This window comes from Astyanax mexicanus, chromosome 8, assembly GCF_023375975.1.
Source record: "Astyanax mexicanus isolate ESR-SI-001 chromosome 8, AstMex3_surface, whole genome shotgun sequence".
Taxonomy (NCBI): domain Eukaryota; kingdom Metazoa; phylum Chordata; class Actinopteri; order Characiformes; family Acestrorhamphidae; genus Astyanax; species Astyanax mexicanus.
The window spans coordinates 12,428,583-12,447,407 of NC_064415.1; the positions used below are offsets into that span (position 1 = coordinate 12,428,583).

Here is an 18,825-nt window from a genome sequence, read left to right on the forward strand (position 1 = left end):
CGCTACTACTTGAGCTTGAGCTGATGGTGACGCTATAGCAAAGCGTCAAACTTCATGGTCCATATCACTTAGCCCATTTGACATAAAGACCAATTTTACATGTCTCATGCCTTACAAATAAGTAAATATAACCATTAGGCTGTGCCAACTTAGATTTTGAGTCAATTTGCATAATATGCAAATTCACATAAATATTATTTGGATAAAAAAATATTTGTGTGCAAACTAGTTGTTTATTGTTGTAGTAATTATCTATCAGGTTAAACTGCACCTAAAAAGCCTTTTAGCTCAAACATGAGTAGTACATATCTAATAGTTGGGTTGGATCACTTTTTTTTCTTTCTTTTTTTTTTTTTTTTTTTTTTTTTTTTTTTTTTTACCAAACAAATTGCTTCAGAGCTTATTTAAGACTAGATCCAGACCAACACTGGGTCTTTGTACTGCTGATTTGGCCTACAAACATATCAGAGTCTGTTTTAAATGGACCAAACAGTGGTGGTATGTGCAAAAAGTACATTGAAATGCATATAGTTTTTAGATCTTTAGGGTAAAGGCACACAACAGCTGACTATGTCTTGTTTCACTTTACTCAAGTCAGTCAAGTCAGAAAGCTGAGGCTGCAGTTGACACAGCTTTACTGAAACTACACAGCTGTAATATTGGTTTGAGGAACGTTTTCTAGGCATCCATTCATATGATCCGAACGTCACTTGAATGCCACAGACTTAAATATTACTGCTGACCATGTATTTCCCCTTATCACCATAATTTACCATCATATAATGACTGCTTGCAATATGATGATGCATCATGTGACAAAGCAGAAGTCTCTCAAGCTGATTTCATGAGTTTGGGCATGAGCATGAGTCCAGTGTTGTTTAGAGAATTTCCCAGCGAGCAGAAATCAATCCAGTGGAACCCATTTGGAATGTGGTAGAAGAAGATGTTCTTAGCATTGAGGTGGCCTTAAAAATCCTGTGGGACTTTTTTTGAAAAAAGGAGGCCTTACTCAGAATTAGTGTAAGATAGTGTTCCTGATTAATTGATTTGTGTGTGTGCATAAATATACAAATATTAGACTTGTAGGTTGTCTGTTCTTGAAAATTAAATGTAGGAATTTTAAGAATTAGTGGAATTTCCATTCAAATAAAAAGCGCTAAGTAGTTTGTGTTCCTACATGTCAGAAATGTAACCCTTCCAGCCTGGCTGTGGGTGGGTGTGAGTGTGTGGGTGTCTGACTGTTTCCGTTAGCAAGTCACGCTGTGAGAAACCACGTGGTCCGTGGTTCCTCATAATCTTATGGTTCCCCATAATCTTATCAGGCCAACTGTGTGTAAGTGAGTGTTTATTTAGTGTTTTAAATTTCCCAGAAACTCAGACTGTATATAATATAAAACTGTATTCATATCAAAGCAAAAAAAATCAAGCAGAAGCAAATGAGATTTCAAAAGCAAAAGACTTTAGCATCAAAATATGTGTTTTTCAAATAATTTTCAAATACCTTAATAAATAATAAAGTAATTAAGTATCTTCAAGAATATATAGTTGATATTTTTTTCTGTTGTGCCCAAAATTAACTCTGCGTAAGCTTTTTCTGTGTGTATAAATAGTGATTTTTAATAAACCATCTGTGCACTTTCTAAGTTCTCAGTGCCTCGTTTTAAATGCCAGGGTCCTCAGAATCCTTCCGATGAAGTATGGAGCTACTTTCAGCTTGTGAATGGTGTAAAAATAGCCATTTTTTGCATGGGCAACTCTATGCTCCTATTGCTAGCACTGTAAGCCTTTGAGGAGCATCAGCTAAAAGCTATGGAGGATGAAAAATGACTTAAGTATTAATTAATAAATACACAGATAAATGAACAAATACATGAATGAATACACACATAAATAATTGTGTAGATAAAATGAAAAAAGTTCACACTTAACATTATATCTGAAATCTATTTTCATATTTCCATGCATAAAGAACGTGCTGTATTTCTGCTGCAGGGAAAGTCAAGGAGAGCTATTTGACAAAAGTTCTTACTCGCTATCATGTTTCACAATGTCTCAATTCCATTTTTCACAAATCAAATCCTCATTTCTTTCTTTCCTTTTTATTATTTCTCTCTAAACTACACAATAAACTATGGTAATATAGTGCTAATCTTCATTTTTAGCAAGTAATTCCTTTACATTTGTGGGTTTCTTTGGTCGCTTGTGCTGCCATCTTGCCAGTGATTCTCAAACCCCTTCGTTTGAAGTGTGCCTCTAAAAGATTTCTGTATGAAGAGCTAACAAGCCCTATCCTTTCCCCCTATAACTCTCCAGCCTAACAAGAATCGGGGTAGGGCCAAGGAGTGAAATGGGATTAAACCTTTGTGTCTTTTTTGTCTTATGCTGTAGGTTAGGTAGCACTTTTGTAGGAGTTAGTGTGGTTTTTTGTTTGTTATTTTGGCCTGGGTCACCGCTGAAGTCAAATCACTATTATATACCATCACATTGTAACGGCAAGACCATGATCGGGTCATAACAACCAGTATTATTCATCAGTAATATTAACAGGTCCTGGTCCTGGAGGTACCCTGTCCCAAAAATCATAAAATATATTGATTGTGAGCCTTGTGCACACGGAATTCTCCAGATTCTCTAAAACTTCTGATGATATTATGTTTTGTACATTGTAGGATATAATTCAATTGTTATGCTGAGTAACATTTTATGAAATTGTTACATCATTTTTAGATGTTTTTTTTTTTTTTTGCAGATTAGGAAACAAGCCATGAGTTAGTGGTAAATTGCTCCTGTTGCAGCAGTTCACCTGCTTAATCTTTTTATACATTTATATTAACATATATTATTATTATTATTTTTACTGTTCACTTAATAATTTAGCTTTATGAAATGAGCTCTCTTGTTAATTGTGTCACAATGACATAAGGCTTTGGAGGTTGTTTGTACTTTTTCAGGAATCAGGAAGGTCAGAGTGTTTTCATCAACAGTGAGTGGTCATCTTTTTATGCTCACATCTGAGTTTTATCATGCTGTCATGCTGTGGTAAATTACCCTACAGCTCAAACAGTGGCAAACTGATCATTTATTTACAAAAAATGCAAAACAAAAGGACAGAATAAAGAAATCAAAGCAGATTAAAAGAACACACCCTGATTAAAAGCAGTACAGGGAAGTATAAGAGCCCAGACCACAAGGTCATAGAACTCACCTACTCTGAACCCTCCACAAATAGGGGAGTCCTACCTTAAACGTCACAACTTCCCCTCATGTTTCTCGTCAGGCGGCCGGCCGCGTGGTTTAGACACACTTCTTACGGCTCGCCACAAGTATTTGTCAGTGTGTCACTATAATTGATTTCTATCAAAAAGGGATGATTATGAATACAGCCACTGGATTAATCTGTATTGTGGCCTGTTTCTATCAAGGTAAGTCCATTTTCTTTGTGTATTTCTTTTTTTCCACCATCAATGATACACAGTCGATATGTAGATTTCATGCTTTGTAACTTTGTAATACTTCTGTTTTGTTTAATTTTTAATATCATTTTGTTTCATAACTCTCTTTAGCCATATACCAAATAAGTAGAGGTATAAAGTGCAGGAATACATTTAGTAAATATGACTTCTATGAAAGATCAGCTAGAGTTGTGTGTGTGACCGTTCAGACAGGAAATACAGAAACTTCCCTTTTAGAAACACAATTTTTAGACTCTAAAAACGATTAGTATTTTTATGTAAACTGCTTATACTAAGAGCACATTCTGATTTGTACTTGAATATCTGAGTTCTGAGTTTTATTTGCTTGTTTTCAGCAATGGGCCTTAAAGTTACTGGATACGTCGGCCAGTCGGTTGTCTTAAAAACAGGGGTGGATCCATCATTAGTTCACCTCTCCAGAATTCAGTGGTCCATCTACCCCAACACTTCCATTATAGTCGTCTGGGATTCAGGGGACCTTAAAGAACCTTTCTGGAGACATAAGGGCCGTCTTACGCTCAACATCTCTACAGGTGATTTACAGATCAAAAATTTAAGGGTGGATGACAGCCTGACGTACACAGTGTCGTTGTTGACTGAAACCACCGATCAGACCGAAATACAGTTCGAGCTCGTAGTTCAAGGTAAGAAAACAAGAAATGTTTTTAAAACTCTTTTAAAGTGTCTTCAATGGTTCTTTAAAAAAAGTGAAAGCAGTGCTGTTATACACTGACATGCCAGAAGTAATGGGACTGCTGTATGTAAATTGATTACGAAGTGTTACCCCAGGGGACGGGTTGGGAATGCCCACGCCTGTCTAAGTTGTGAGGTGAAGTATATACTGTAATCTTGTGATTGAGGCATTATTACCCACAGTGGACAGCGCAGTTGGTGGTAATGATGGTGATGACTGGTGGTATCTGGCTAGATTTCTCTGTGTAATTAGCTTTATTCGTCCTAATATTCGGACAATACTAGTTTCTGTCCCATTACTTTTGGCATGTTATTTTATAGCATCATGACAACTAAAACATTTTTAATTTAATCATGCATAGTTAAATGGTGTTAGGGTTGCCACCTATCCTGTAAAATACAGAACATTCTTTATTTGACAATTAAATATTGCGACCCATATTAAACCACTATGCGAAGCGATTTGTTATTTATTTCCATATATATATTTGTAATTGGCTATTTATTTTATTCATATATATATTTTTTTTTCTTTGATAGGGAGTACTGCTGGGAAAGTTTTAATGTGAATTCCAAAAACTTCCCATGAAAAAAGAACTGTCAAAGAAATTAGCATATTTGATAGCTCTAAATTATACTATGTCCATATGTTTAAATTTTATCACATTTTCAAAGAAACTGTATTTTCATTTGTTTTGTAAATTCATAAATAAATTATTACAAATAGTAATTAAGATGTTGTTTATTTTTACACCCAGCCCTAGTATATAGCTTTTTTTAGTTGCATCTATGCATAAGTTCATTAATTAAATGGGTTCTCTACTGTTATACGTCAAATAATAAGTCTTTCGTAGCCGTACATTAAAGCCTGTATGATAAGACAATAAGTTCTCTCACTAGATATCATGTTGAATTTTCCTTTTTCCTGAAGCTTTAACTCCAAAAATGACTTAATATCGTTATTTGTGTATTTCTATTCCTCCTGTAGAACACCTAAGCAAACCAGATATAGCAGTGCTCTTCAGTTCTCTGGTTAAAGATACCTGTATAATTGCACTGAGGTGTTCTATAGCTGAAGCTGGCATTACTCTTTCCTGGGCACCTCCGGATGGATTCGACCAGCCTTTTTGGAACAGCAATAACACCAATAACTCCTCAGAACTATGGACTTCCATAAAACCCCACACAAACATCACCTTCACCTGCAATGCTTCTGACAGCAATCGTAAAGCGTCGAGTCAGAAAGTCGTACAGTGTCAAGGTGAGCATGGCATTATTTATTTATTTATTTATTTATTTATTTTTAATATTTTAAAGAAATATTTTAGAACTGAGGGACTGCGGGACTACTTAAGGAATGATACACAAGCTGAATTGCTTTCCACCTTATTCTGCATGTTTCTAACAATTTGGATATCGTCCATTCATGGGGATTACAAGCACAGTGATGATAAACTTACAGAATGAGTAGTATAAAATACTCAGTTAGCTAGGCTGTGTCACAATACCATAAGGCTGTAAAAAATTTAAATCTTTTAATTTTCCCAAAAATCATCAGTGCGCCTTACAGTAGCTTTAGCATTAGCTGCTCTTTCGCCATTCAGAGGCCCTGTTATCCCTGGCTAGCACTGTTGGAGCAGCATTAGCGTTAGCTGCTAACTGCGCTAAGCACTAGCTTTTTTCCGTTCAGAGATTAGTATTATTGGTCTGTAGCCTGCACATTTACTGTGTTAAACAAGCTATGTCGGAACCCTCAAGGTTCCTCAGTGTAGGGCTGTCAGGCAGAATTTATGTTCTGCTAGCACTAGTGGTTAGCCGCTAATGCTAATGCCTCTGTAAAATAGGTTACTGTAAATAAACAGAAGCCCTTTACTCACCCAAATAAACCATTTTCAGGAGAAAAATGTGTGTAGATTAACATCCAATGCACAAGAATTACAGTTTTGTTTACTTAGCTTAGTTTTACATAAATTAGTTACCCCCCCCAAAAAAAACCCACCACAACCAAAACATGGCGACACTCCTGTTCCTTACTAGTGTAGAATAATGATGATCATTGAATGTGCGCCTTACAGTGTGAAAATATGGTAGTTTAAGTGGAGCTGTGGTTGAAGGAGCTACATTTAAAACATTAATCAAAATACACAAACGTCTGCCGTACCATTTTATGAAGGTAAAAACATCAACAGGACATTCTGAAGTGTGCTTATATATCTTCTCGCGCTCCTGCAGTCATAGATTAGCTTTTAAGATAGCATCTTCTCTTTCAGCGCCACAGCACCCGACATTTCACCAGATTAAAACTGGAGCTTTAAACGCAGGTTAAAACTTTATCATGTGAAGAAGAAGCCATATGTCAACATCATCCTGAAACACCACCATCTTCTCTGGGCCAAAGCTCATTTAAACACTACTTACCTTTTTAACATCATAATCATCAGACTCTGCACTTTAGTCGTAATAGTTGAGGAACAGTTCCATGATTTCCCAATCAACATTGTCACAAGCAGTGGCAAAAACATTAAGCAAAGTTCCCATGACACACACTGCCAAAGCTGTTCAATATTAATAACTTACTTTTATGTGAAGCTGAATTGTGTTTTGTATTTGTTTTGCACTTTAAATGATGCAGCAGATCATGCTTCCTCTTATTGGCAGACCTAATTTGTATCTTAGCTCATACAATGTAGCTTAACTACCAACCTACTGTATATACCTAACAACACATTGCTCTGTTTTAAACCCAATGGTTCTGTGTGAACTTGTGTGAGGTTTGGAATGCTGTTGGGATAATAGTGAATAGAAATCTACACTATTTGTCTTTCATTTAGTTTTTTTTTAGTTTTTATTTTCAGTACAGTGACTAATGAAATGTGGTAAAGGCACTAACATCAAATGTAGATCATTTTGGCAGTTTTTTGCTTGTATGGCTAGCACTGTTGGAGCAGCATTAGCATTAGCTGCTAACTGCGCTAAGCACTAACTTTTTTCGGTTCAGAGATTAGTATTATTGGCCTGTAGCCGGCGCATTTACTGTGTTAAACAAGCAAGGCCGGAACACTCAGGGTTCCTCAGTGTAGGGCTGTCAGGCAGAATTTATGTTCTGCTAGCGCTAGTGGTTAGCCGCTAATGCTAATGCTAATGCCTCAGCCTTAGTGGAAGTCTGGAAATCTAAGGTAACTGTAAATAAACAGAAGCCCTTTACTCACCCAAATAAACCGTTTTCAGGAGATAAATGTGTGCAGATTAATATCCAGTGCAAAAGAATTACAGTTTTATTTACTTAGCTTAGTTTTACTTAAATTAGTTACCCCCCCCCAAAAAAAACCCACCACAACCAAAACATGGCGACACCCCTGTTCCTCACTAGTGTCGAATAATGATGATCATTGAATTTGCGCCTTACAGTGTAAAAAATATGGTAGTTTAAGAGGAGCTGTGGTTGAAGGAGCTTGTTTATCTTCTCGTGCTCCTGCAGTCTTAGATTAGCTTTTAAGATAGCATCTTCTCTTTCAGCAACACAGCACCCGACATTTCACCAGATTTAAACTGTAGCTTAAAACTGTATCATGTGAAGAAGAAGCCATACGTCAACACCATCCAGACACACCACCATCTTCTCTGGGCCAAAGCTTGTTTAAACACTACATAACTTTTTACATCATAATCATCAGACTCTGCCCTTTAGTCGTAATAGTTGAGCAACAGTTCCATGATTTCCCAATCATCATTGACACAAGCAGTGGCAAAAACATTAAGCAAAGTTCCCATGACACACACTGCCAAATCTGTTTAATATTAATAACTTTCTTTTATGTGAAGATAAATTTTGTTTTTTATTTGTTTTGCACTTTAAATGATGCAGCAGATCATGCTTCCTCTGATTGGCAGACGTAATTTGTATCTTAGCTCATACAATGTAGCTTAACTACTGACCTACTGTATCTACCTAACAACACATTGCTCTGTTTTAAACCCAATGGTTCTGTGTGTACTTGTGTGAGGTTTGGAATGCTGTTGGGATAATAGTGTGAAATCTACACTATTTGTCTTTCATTTAGTTTTTTTTATTTGTGATTTTACTACAGTGACTAATGAAATGTGGTAAAGGCACTAACATCAAATGTAGATCATTTTGGCATTTTTTTTGCTTGTATAATTTTAACTCTTTAGCTGCTTCGTTATGGCTGGTTGTTTTCTCTTGTAAGCTTTGGTTTCATTGCTAGATTATGTGTGTACGTGGTAGAGAAGTACTAGTAGAGCTTCTGCCAGAGTGAAATGTAATATGAAGTGTAATGGGATGGAGTGCTATAGACTAGCTCTCCAGCCCAGAGGGTTGTTCAACCCAATTGCAAAACAGTTGATCTCAAAGTAGGTAAACCCAAGAAAAAAGGAAAACATAAATCAATAAACACACCGCTCCTCAAGCAGGATTAAACCTGTGTAAGCAGGGTTGCGGTCTAATACACTACCGCTGCCCCAGCTAGTGAATTGGGACACGACCAGGAAAAAAATGGCTCTATAAGGAAATAAGGAGCCCAAGAACGGGCAGAAAAACGAGAACGGGCGGAAACTAAAGTCATGCTGAGTGCAACAGAGAGACAGGGAAGGAATGTAAACAAAAGCTCACCAGAGAAGCATTTTATTTATTTATTTATTTTTCATTATTATTGTCATTATAGTTGTAGTTATAGATGTTTCATGCTTGCAGGGCACATCTGGCCCGTGGTACGCCCAATGCTGACCCCTGCCCTAACACTATTCTGTAACAACCACAGCCAGTTAATATGTTCAGTAAATTACTATACTTCCTTTAAAGAAATTGAGCTGACCTCATTTGACCTCATTTTTCATTTTAAGTATTTTGCTGAGGTTGAGAGTAAAGTTGAGCTTTCAGTTCAGTACCCGACAGTGTTAGCTCACATGTAAAAACCTGTATATATTGATTTAGTAACAGCCACATAATTTAGAGGATTTAGTAACATTTGATAGAAATATACACAGTACAAATCAAACTCATTCAAAGTCATTCACTTGATTCAGGCCACAATATACACAATATGCACCATAGCGAATAGCGTTTCTCTAACACTGAATACAGCTTAGCCCTGCACTTCCTAATTTGGTAATAGAGCACTGTAAAGGATGATGCATGACTTCATTGATTCATTATTACAGTAGAGGAGAAGGGAAACTTTTCTTCCCACTCAAAAATCGTATTAAGCAATAAGTATTTATTTATAATTATCATATCAGATAGAACTTCAAGCAACGCTGATCAAGCATAACATTATGACCATCTTCTTGTTTTTACACCCATTATCCATTTTCAGCTCCACTCATAGGCATATAGGAGAACTTTATAGATATTCAGCTCTGGAAACAAATTAAGAGAGCACTTAAGTTTCTGAATCACTTTTTCAGATTTTTCTATTTATAGGTTTATGTTTGTAAAATGAACAGTGTTTTTTATTCTATAAGCTACAGACAGCATTTCTCCCATATTCCAAATAAAATATTGTCATTTAGAGCATTTATTTGCAGAAAATGAAAAATGGCTGAAATAACAAAAAAGATGCAGAGCTTTTAGATCTCAAATAATGCAAAGAAAACAAGTTCATATTCATAAAGTTTTAAGAGTTCAAAAATCAATATTTGGTGCAATAACCCTGTGTTTTAATTACAGTTTTCATGCATCTTGACATCATGTTCTCCTCCACCAGTCATACACACTGCTTTTTAGGGATGGGAATTGATAAGATTTTTCAGATTCCGATTCCCTTATCGATTCTGTGAAACGATTCGATTCCTTATCGATTCTCTTATCGATTCCAATTTGGGGAAAAAAGGAGAGCAAACAGTTTCATAAGCACCAACTTTGTTTACTTAAATATCATACGACCTTACAAATTTAACAACAAGGTCAACATGTCCACAACAATGTGCAACTGGCAATATGGAAATGTATCAAATACTCTCTAATAATGTTGTGTGCGCAGATGTTTGTGCATATTTGATGTGTTCCCTCCCGGCGATGTTATCAAAAATTTACAATGGTTGCAAAACGCCCTGTTGCCATCCTTGTGTAGCGTGAAATGAAGCCAAACTTTCGAGCGTTTTAACCTAGTGGACGCCATTGAAAAGACGTGCTTACTGAATCATGCATAACTTGCTTAACATGCATAACTTGTGTAACTTGCGTGATCGTGCTGTCTGGAATCGATAAGAGAATCATTAAGCAAGGTGCCAAACGATTCTGTGGAATCGAAACACACGGAATCGATTCTCAACAGGAATCGATTCTCGATTCCCAAGCCTACTGCTTTTAGATAACTTTATGCCACTCCTGGTGCAAAAATCTATGCAGCTCAGCTTGGTTTGATGGCTTGTAATTATCCATCTTTCTCTTGGTTATAATCCAGAGGTTTTCAATTTGGAAAATCAAAGAAACTCTATTTTTCCTGTATAGAATAATTTCTGCATATTTTCTTTCCCTCCTTTCACCCTGTTCTTCAGTGCTCAGAACCATACAGGGCCACCAAAGAGCAGCTATTATGTGGATGGTTGGTGGGTCATTCAGTTTTTGGAGCACACCAGTGGGCTGCAAAATAAAACCCCCAGCCAATTTGTGGTCTCACCTCATTGCTTCTTACTCAGTTCAGCAGCCAAGGAGGTGTTTCCATCCATTTAGTCACATCAGATGAGTAATGTTGTCTCTATCTATTTCTATCTATAATTTGAATAGTTAACCATTTTTTCTGTTTTATATTAGGAATCTCAGCCATTTTCTCAGCCACAGTCTTTTAATTTTTACAGGCTTTCATTTTCACACAAGTAATCAGACAAGCCTTAACATAAACAGAGGGATTATGTTTAATACTACAGTATTCTCTACGCTTGTAGTTTGGACACAAGGACCTCAGATTCAGATTCAGATCAGATTCATTTATTAATGACCATAAAACAAGTTGGAGGAATTTACTTCTTGTACAGCATTACATAACATGCTCACACCTCCAAAACAAACAATATTATAGACACTGAATAGACAAATACAAACTGAAATTTCAGTTAATGACCTGGTTAATGATCATACAGCAAAAGGTAAAAAATGTTTTTGAGTTGGACTGATTTTGTAGGTAGGGACCTGTAGCATCTACCAGAATGCATTAGTGTGAACAAATGATGTGCAGGATAAGAGGGGTCTTTACAGGGCTCGTTGTATGATGTCTTTTTGACACAGTGTGTCAATGGATAGGAGGGTGTGGCCTGTGATTATACGCTGTAATTTATTTTATTTTTTTTGCATAAATGCGTGTCCAAATTTTCGTACCAGGCTATTATGGATGAGGTGAGTATGATTTGTATGATGGTGGTGTAAAACTAAAGGAGGATGAATTTGAATTTTTTTTCAATTGCCTGAGGAAAAATATTCTTTTGTTGGCTTTTTTGTAGATTTTGTGTGAATGCTGTCTCTATTAATTGTATAAATAATGTGCGTACCTAGGAATTTGAATGAGTCAGAGATAGTGTTGGATTGAGTGGAGATGAAGATGGGCGTTTTGTAAGTGGGTGAGCGTGAATAATCAACTACAAGGTCCCTAGTTTGTGATATATTGATCTGTAAATTGTTGTTTTGGCATAAAGTGCAAAGTCAAATTCTTGGGTATTGTGTTACAGTAAGTTTAGTAGTCTGATGGCCTGTGGAAAGAAGCTCTTGTTAAATCTGGTACTCTTGCACCACATGCATCAGTAGTATTTGCCAGAGGATAAAAGGCTGTAACAGTCGATAGGCAGAGGTGGTGCAGTTTCTGACTGTCTTGGGGGCTCGGCTGAGGCAGTGTGACTTTTGCAAAAAACATTTTTTATTTATTTCAGATTTTTTCCCATTTTTTTTCTCCCCAATTTGGCTATCCAATTGTCCCACCTATTTATGCATCCCCATCACCAGTGACGTCTGCCGACGCATCATTGTGGCTAGCGCACTCGGAGGAAAGCACAGTGACCCGGTTTTGATATATCGACGGAGAGAACGGCGAGAGACGGAGAGAGCTCCGGCAGCTGATATCAGAGCTACATGAACAGGATTCGAACCTGCGACCTCCCACTCATAGTGGTAGTGCTTTAGAGCACTGGACCACTCAGCGCCCCGACTAGTACAGGTCTTGTATGGAAAACAGTAATGATCTGATTTTTTTTTCTCTGCTGTCCTCATCACTCTTTGGATAGCAGCCTGGTCTATTGCAATGCAGCAGCCATACAAGATCTGTACACTGCTGGTTAGGGTGCTTTCTATAGTACTTCTGTAGAAAGTTGTGGAGATCGAAGGTGGGGGTTTCTTTTCTCATCCAGAACAGGAAGTGAAGGCGCAGCTGTAGCCTTTTGACAAGTGAGTAAGTAGAGTAGAGTGTGTGTGTGTGAAACCAACAAAATTTTCTTTATCTTGTTGATATTCAGTGACAGATTGTTGTTGTCACACCAGGCAACGAGTTGGTCCACTTCCCCTCTGTAGGCCAAATAATCGTTGTTGGTTTAAGCTGTACTTCACGCAGCAGCCATGGTTAAGAAGGGTGAACAACAGAGGGCTTAAAACACAGCCCTGTGAAACTCCAGTGTTTATTAAAATAGTTTTAGAGGTGTGTAATCCAACTTGTATGACAGTGGTCGGCAATTAAGTTTGGCTGCGGGCCAGATAAAAAAAATCTGTTTTGGAAAATGAAGTGTAATAGGATGGAGTGCTACAGACTAGTAGCTCTCCAGCCCAGAGGGTTGTTGAACCCAATTGCAGAACAGTTGATCTCAAAGCAGGTAAACCCAAGAAGAAAGGAAAAATAAATAAATAAACACAGCGCTCCTCACGCGGAATCGAACCCGTGTCATCAGGACTAGTGAATTGAGACACGGCTGGGAAAAAACGCCCTTATAAGGAGATTGGGAGCCCAAGAACGGGAGGAAAAATGAGAACAGGTGGGAACTAAAGTCACGCCAAGTGCGACAGAGAGACAGAGGAGGAATGTAAATAAAAAAGCTCACTAGAGAACTAGAGATTTTATTTTATTTTTCATTATCGTTCATTATAGTTCAAACAATCTCATGGGCCTGATGTTTCATGCTTTCATGCTATTGCAGACCACTGTTGTACGGCATCAAGTCTATCTGTGAGAAAGCCCAATAATCAGTTCTACAGTGTGATGTTGATACAGGGTGGGCTTATTTTTTTATCCAAATGCTGTGGGATAGTTGGCAAAAATGAAATTGGTGAAGAAGATCTGCACATAACATAACTGTTCTTATTCTCCATGTAAGCTAGGCCCAGGTGCTGATGATATGGTATCATAAATCATTAAACTGTTAGGGGGTTGAGCACTTTAGAGTGTCTGGATATTATGTTGCATTTAAAGTGTCTTTAAAGCATTTCATTATGATGAGAGTGAGTTACATGTTCAGGACCCCATTAACCCTAAATAGAGTCCTGTGGATCATGTGGTTTCTGTGATTGTCAACTGGGTCGAGATAAAGCATCGTCCAGAATGAGAGGGGCTTTTGCTATTGTGGTGAAGTTAAGCCAGTTTCAGTTGCTGTGGCCACTCCAGTTGCTGCTTGTTTGTGAGTCTTTCTGCTTCAGTTTTGTCTTCAGATAGTAAAGTTCTCATTTGGGTTGAGGTTAGATTTCTTAAATGATTCAGCCATTTAAGAAAATTCCCCTTTCCTTGCCTTAAGATACTCTTGGGGTGCTTTGTGATTTTGTTTTAGATTGTTATAGGTTATCCATTTGTACAGCTCTAGTAGAGCTCTATACATTTCAGAATTCATCCTGCTATTTTTATTAGTGATCACATTAATAACCACCAGTCATACGGTTCCATTAACAGTCATACATTCCACTTCATTACTGTGCCTCCACTTTATTCCAGATGAGGTTATATATTTCATGAACCCTTAGTTCTTACTTTATCTCCATGCTCCAGTTATTCTTAGTTTAATCTGCACTGGGTTCTTAATAATATTGATAACAGGGTTGTGGCCAGACTGTGTCCCTGTGTGTGTGTATGCTCACTAGGGTGTATGTGTGTGTTTACTGCACAGATTTGTTGAAAGCCAAAGGTCAAATTTCCTCTATGTCCAATATAAGTATAGTAAATGTGGTTGTTTTAGGGAGTTTAGTAGATAGTTTTGCTTTTCTCTGAGTCAGTTTCCCTTGGATTGATATCAATTTGCACAAAGAAAATCCAAATGCACCAAAACAAACCATGTGAGAATGTTCTCTCTTCTTATTGATCAGACTTATCTGGAATGGAAGCATGGGACTAAAGCGTTGCTGTCCAATGAAAAACATTTATCTTCAAAACAGCAAGTTTACGTAATTTGGGAGAATTTCTGTTGATCCATTAATAAAAAAATATTTGACACAGTGTAAAAGACAGTTTGTATGTTCAAAACTGAAACTCAATACAATCAATACAATGGAAATATCGATATTGTTTTTCATTGGACAGCAACAAAATACAGAAAGAAAGTTCTGCGTTGTGTAAATATTTTCATTTATGGCATTTAGCTGACACTTTTATCCAATGTGACCTACAAGGTTATTCCTATTACAGAGGTGGACCAATGTAGTAGCACAATGTAGTGTTAGGAGTCTTGCCCAAGGACTCTTATTGCTGAAGCGCAGCATCCAGTCACCCAACTCACTAGCAGGTAGTGGTGTTACCCGCTGTGCCACTCCAAACAGTATCATCTACAACAGAGGCCTCCTACTAAAGAAGTTAGAACTGCTGGGGTAGAAGATACTCAAACTGTCTTTAATTATTGTCTGGAAATATTTAATTGTGGTCCAGTTTTTTTCGTTTTTCAGGTTGTTTTGCTGAGTTTACCTGTGCATTCATTCTTTTTAAAATGTACATAATTTGGCTGTCGCAAACTTTTTGCTAACTTATTAACATCCCCTTACATTGATCACATTATTAAATATTAAAGGTGATTTAAAGAAAACTTTTGTTTCCATACAGAACCATGTGTTGTGTACCACAATACTTTTGCCATGTCCCATGGAAGCTCAAGAACATGGCACTGAGCTGTGGGATTTGTGTGTATGTGGTCTCCTGGACTGAATGTGGATGTGATTTCTGACAGGATAGTGATAGTTGGTGCAAGATTGATGGGGAATTTTAATTCTGAAGTTGTGCAGGTGTTCAACATTTCTCCATCCACAGTATTGCATGTGTGTACCAGGAATATGTAAAATAAGGCATTACCACTAATAGTGGACAGTGCAGTGGGTGGTAATGAATGAGACATACAATACAGGAGGCTGTACATGCATCAGCATCCATGTGGCATGCCAAGAGTCATGGGACACAATATTAGTTCCAGTTCTGAGACATATGACATGTCAGTTTATGCTTTTTGTATGTCGAATACAAATCTATATATATATATTCAAGGCTTGTGACTTGACTTGAACTTGTGAACATGATGTAGCCTGTGAACACAGCTGCAACTAATCAGAAAGATACCAGTTTATAAATGCTATTAAATGTGCTACACTGCGTAAAATGTACAACAGTCTATTTAAGTTCTGTTCCTGAATTTGCTGACATTTCTCTGTGCGCTGCTCACCATGTGTTTTTATATATAACCACAGTGTCAGTTAAAACATGACCTTTGTGGTGATTGGTGAACTAGTTTAAAGAGTATAATGATGTTGAAACTCTGTGTTTAAACATGTTAGGATGTCATTAGCTTGTTAACTAGCTCTTGAGCAGCATAGGGTATGTTTATGTTTTTTTTTTTTTTCTGGATGATCAGCTAGCTGGTTTTGAGCTAAATTTTTTCTCTTGAAGAAAACCGTCCTTATTTAAGTTCAGGTTGTTTGTTGTTCTCCAACAGAAAATTATTTGAGGTTATGTCTCATCTTTGTCAATTTGTCAGTATGTGAATTGGTCATATCTTAAAATGTGGTGTCTGATAATTGTTTTGAGTTGCTGTTTTAAAAGTGTTTTAGAATGGACTAGAAATAATTTATACAATACAATCACCTGTGCATTCATTCTTCTCTCTTTTCCAGAAGAAGAACCCAAGGATAGTCCACAGTTTTTAAGACATCGTTACGGGATTATCTTTGCTCTACTTTTCTTCTGCATCACTATTCTATTATTTAAAGGTAAGAGATACATCATAATTAAATTTATATTCATTTTAGTGCTGCAATAATTAGTCGATTATAAAAAATGGTCAAATGTTCATAGTCGACTAATCAATAATTAGCACTACACAGATTATTGAGGAAAGAAAGACAATGGAAGATGTGTAATGGGCTGACTCACACAGTTCACACTCACCTCATTCTCTTAAAGTGCCCAATCACAATTTCCTAATTATTCTAAAATATTATCTTTGCTAAGATTAGAATTTTTGATGAGCAGCAGTGAGACACAGTTCTGAGAAGAGTTTGGGTAAAGGACCACCTTCCCAAAAATGCAGATGGGTATAAACAAATTTAGAGGAACACAGAATACAAATCTACATCAAAACAAGAGCAGTACTGGTGAAATGTCCCAGGCGCTTTAAGTTGCCTTGTGTTTTTAAATTATTACAGTATATAAAATTAATGAATGTGATTTTTTCTATGTTTTTTTATATTGTATCTGTAGTGCATGCTCCCCCCAAGGCCATTCTCCATGGTGGAGAAAAGAGAGAAGCTGTTACACCTTAGCTCATGTTTGTCTAGTTTGCTTCCTAATTTCTTTTCTTGGTACTTTCTGTTCTTGTCTAGTTTTTGTGCCTGTCTGTTTTCATGTGTTCCCTGGCTTATTTGTTTTCCCTCCCATGTGCTTTTTTAGCACATGGCTTTGTTTTTGTTGACTTGTCTCCACAGTAGCCCCGCTCTAGCATCACCCCTTCGTTATCTTCCCCAGGTGTTCCTAGTCTCTCTCAGTGTATATAGAGTCCCATTGTTTCAGTGTTGCTGGCAGTGGTGGAATAAGGTGATCAGGACCCTTAGGCTACAGACACACACACACACACACACACAAAATGAATGATGTTACTTATATAAATAACATCATTCATTTTGTGTGTGTGTGTGTGTTTGTAGCCTAAGGGTCCTGATCACATTATTTCACCACTGCCAACAACACTGAAACATAGGGGTTTTATATAAATCACAGAATATTGTTTAATTAATACATTAATACAATTATTTTGTTAATGGTTGTTAATTATTTTGACACTATAGTGTCAATGACTTAAAAATAATTGTATTAATCACAAAAATATTTTGTGATTAATTATATTTAAATCATGATTTATTTTTTTAGGCAGACTAGATCCTTTTTTTACTGTATTATAAAATCTCAGGGTAGTTTGGATGATTTTAAATTAAAATATTTAAGGTGCTGAGATACTGAGTTACCTCCCTTTAAAATATGGAATCGTAAAAACTGATAAGGAGGTCAAAATACGTGCCTGTTACGCAAAAAGCGTACAGGTTGCCAGATCTGCTTTAGTTGTTCTCTCCTGAACTCACAGTTTATTATTAAAATAGGCCAATGAGGGTTCAAAATTTGTAAAAAAAAAAAAAAAAAAAAAAGGAAAAAAATTATTAAATTAAATACAATGTGGCCAATCAGTGGGCCCTAATCATTGAATGGGCCACAATGCTGCAGCTTAGTGTAGCCTGTACATTAGTCCACCCCTGGTTGTTGGTCTGGTCTTTGGTGTGCTTTGTGTTTCCAGGTTGTATAAGTGTTTGTTTGTGCTTGTTGCTTGATTACAGTTGTTTTTCTGCTCTTTCAGTCTAGTCCTTTCAGTTTTGTCTCATTAGTCACGTGTCTCAGTCTCTGTTTAGTTTACGTTGTCCAGTTTAATCTTAGTCTTGTTGCAGTCTTTGACTTTGTACTCCACTTCCCATTGGCACACCTGTTGGGTACGATTTGGATGCAAAGGAGCCAGGACAGCATCATGGACAGCATGCTTAGTGTTCCCCTCCACCGGCGGATCCACATTACAGAAGTGGATGAAGGGGAGCACATGGGAGAGAAAACAAACAGGCCATGAAAAAAATCTGAAAAACACAAAGCTACTCAAAACTGTATGGATTTTTTCAGGACATCTGGTCATTGAAATCCCATAATTTCTTTTTTTTTTTACTTTGGAAAAAAACTCAATATCCATGGCTTACTGGACACACACACAAGGAGCATCAAAGAGTGCTGATTATTTTTTGTGCATGTGCTCACCAGAGAACATGGATTACCAGTGCTATATTTTTGTTTTTAAAATTATGTTTAGTGATCTACTTTCTAAATGTGCTTTCTAAAAATTTTCATCTTATCAGAGAGACACACAGAAAAACACAAATTTCTGATTTCACTTTAAGGGGTACTGGACTAATTTTAGGGGTAATTAAGCCTCCTAAAATATGGTTTAAAAACATCTTACATTAAAGATGACTGAATAATATGTACCAAAAGTTATTTAAAGTGGCAATTTGCAGCTATATGTGTAATATGTGTAATATACATTTGAAAATGTATTGTTAAACAGTGTTTGTAGGAAATTTGCAACACAAGAGACACGTTATGTTGATATTGGCCCAATTTATTCAGTTTAAATTGGGTTGATTAAGAATTGTCTGCTGGTTTAAATACATGTATAT

At 36.8% G+C, this 18,825-nt stretch overlaps 1 protein-coding gene across 2 annotated transcripts; it reads left to right on the top strand.

The window, feature by feature from the left end:
* The first annotated feature begins 3,270 nt into the window (after nt 1–3,270).
* On the top strand, nt 3,271–17,170 carry si:cabz01074946.1 (uncharacterized). Of its 2 annotated transcripts, none has more exons than XM_022685806.2 (5): nt 3,271–3,422; nt 3,809–4,117; nt 5,155–5,427; nt 16,234–16,329; nt 16,820–17,170. In XM_022685806.2, exons 1-5 carry the CDS (start codon nt 3,368–3,370, stop codon nt 16,879–16,881), a joined length of 795 nt encoding a protein of 264 aa, XP_022541527.2. In that variant the 5' UTR covers nt 3,271–3,367; the 3' UTR covers nt 16,882–17,170. The 2 variants fall into 2 exon arrangements, with proteins under 2 accessions (XP_022541527.2, XP_022541528.2); XM_022685807.2 differs by having other exon boundaries at nt 16,237–16,329.
* The last annotated feature ends 1,655 nt before the right edge of the window (nt 17,171–18,825 follow it).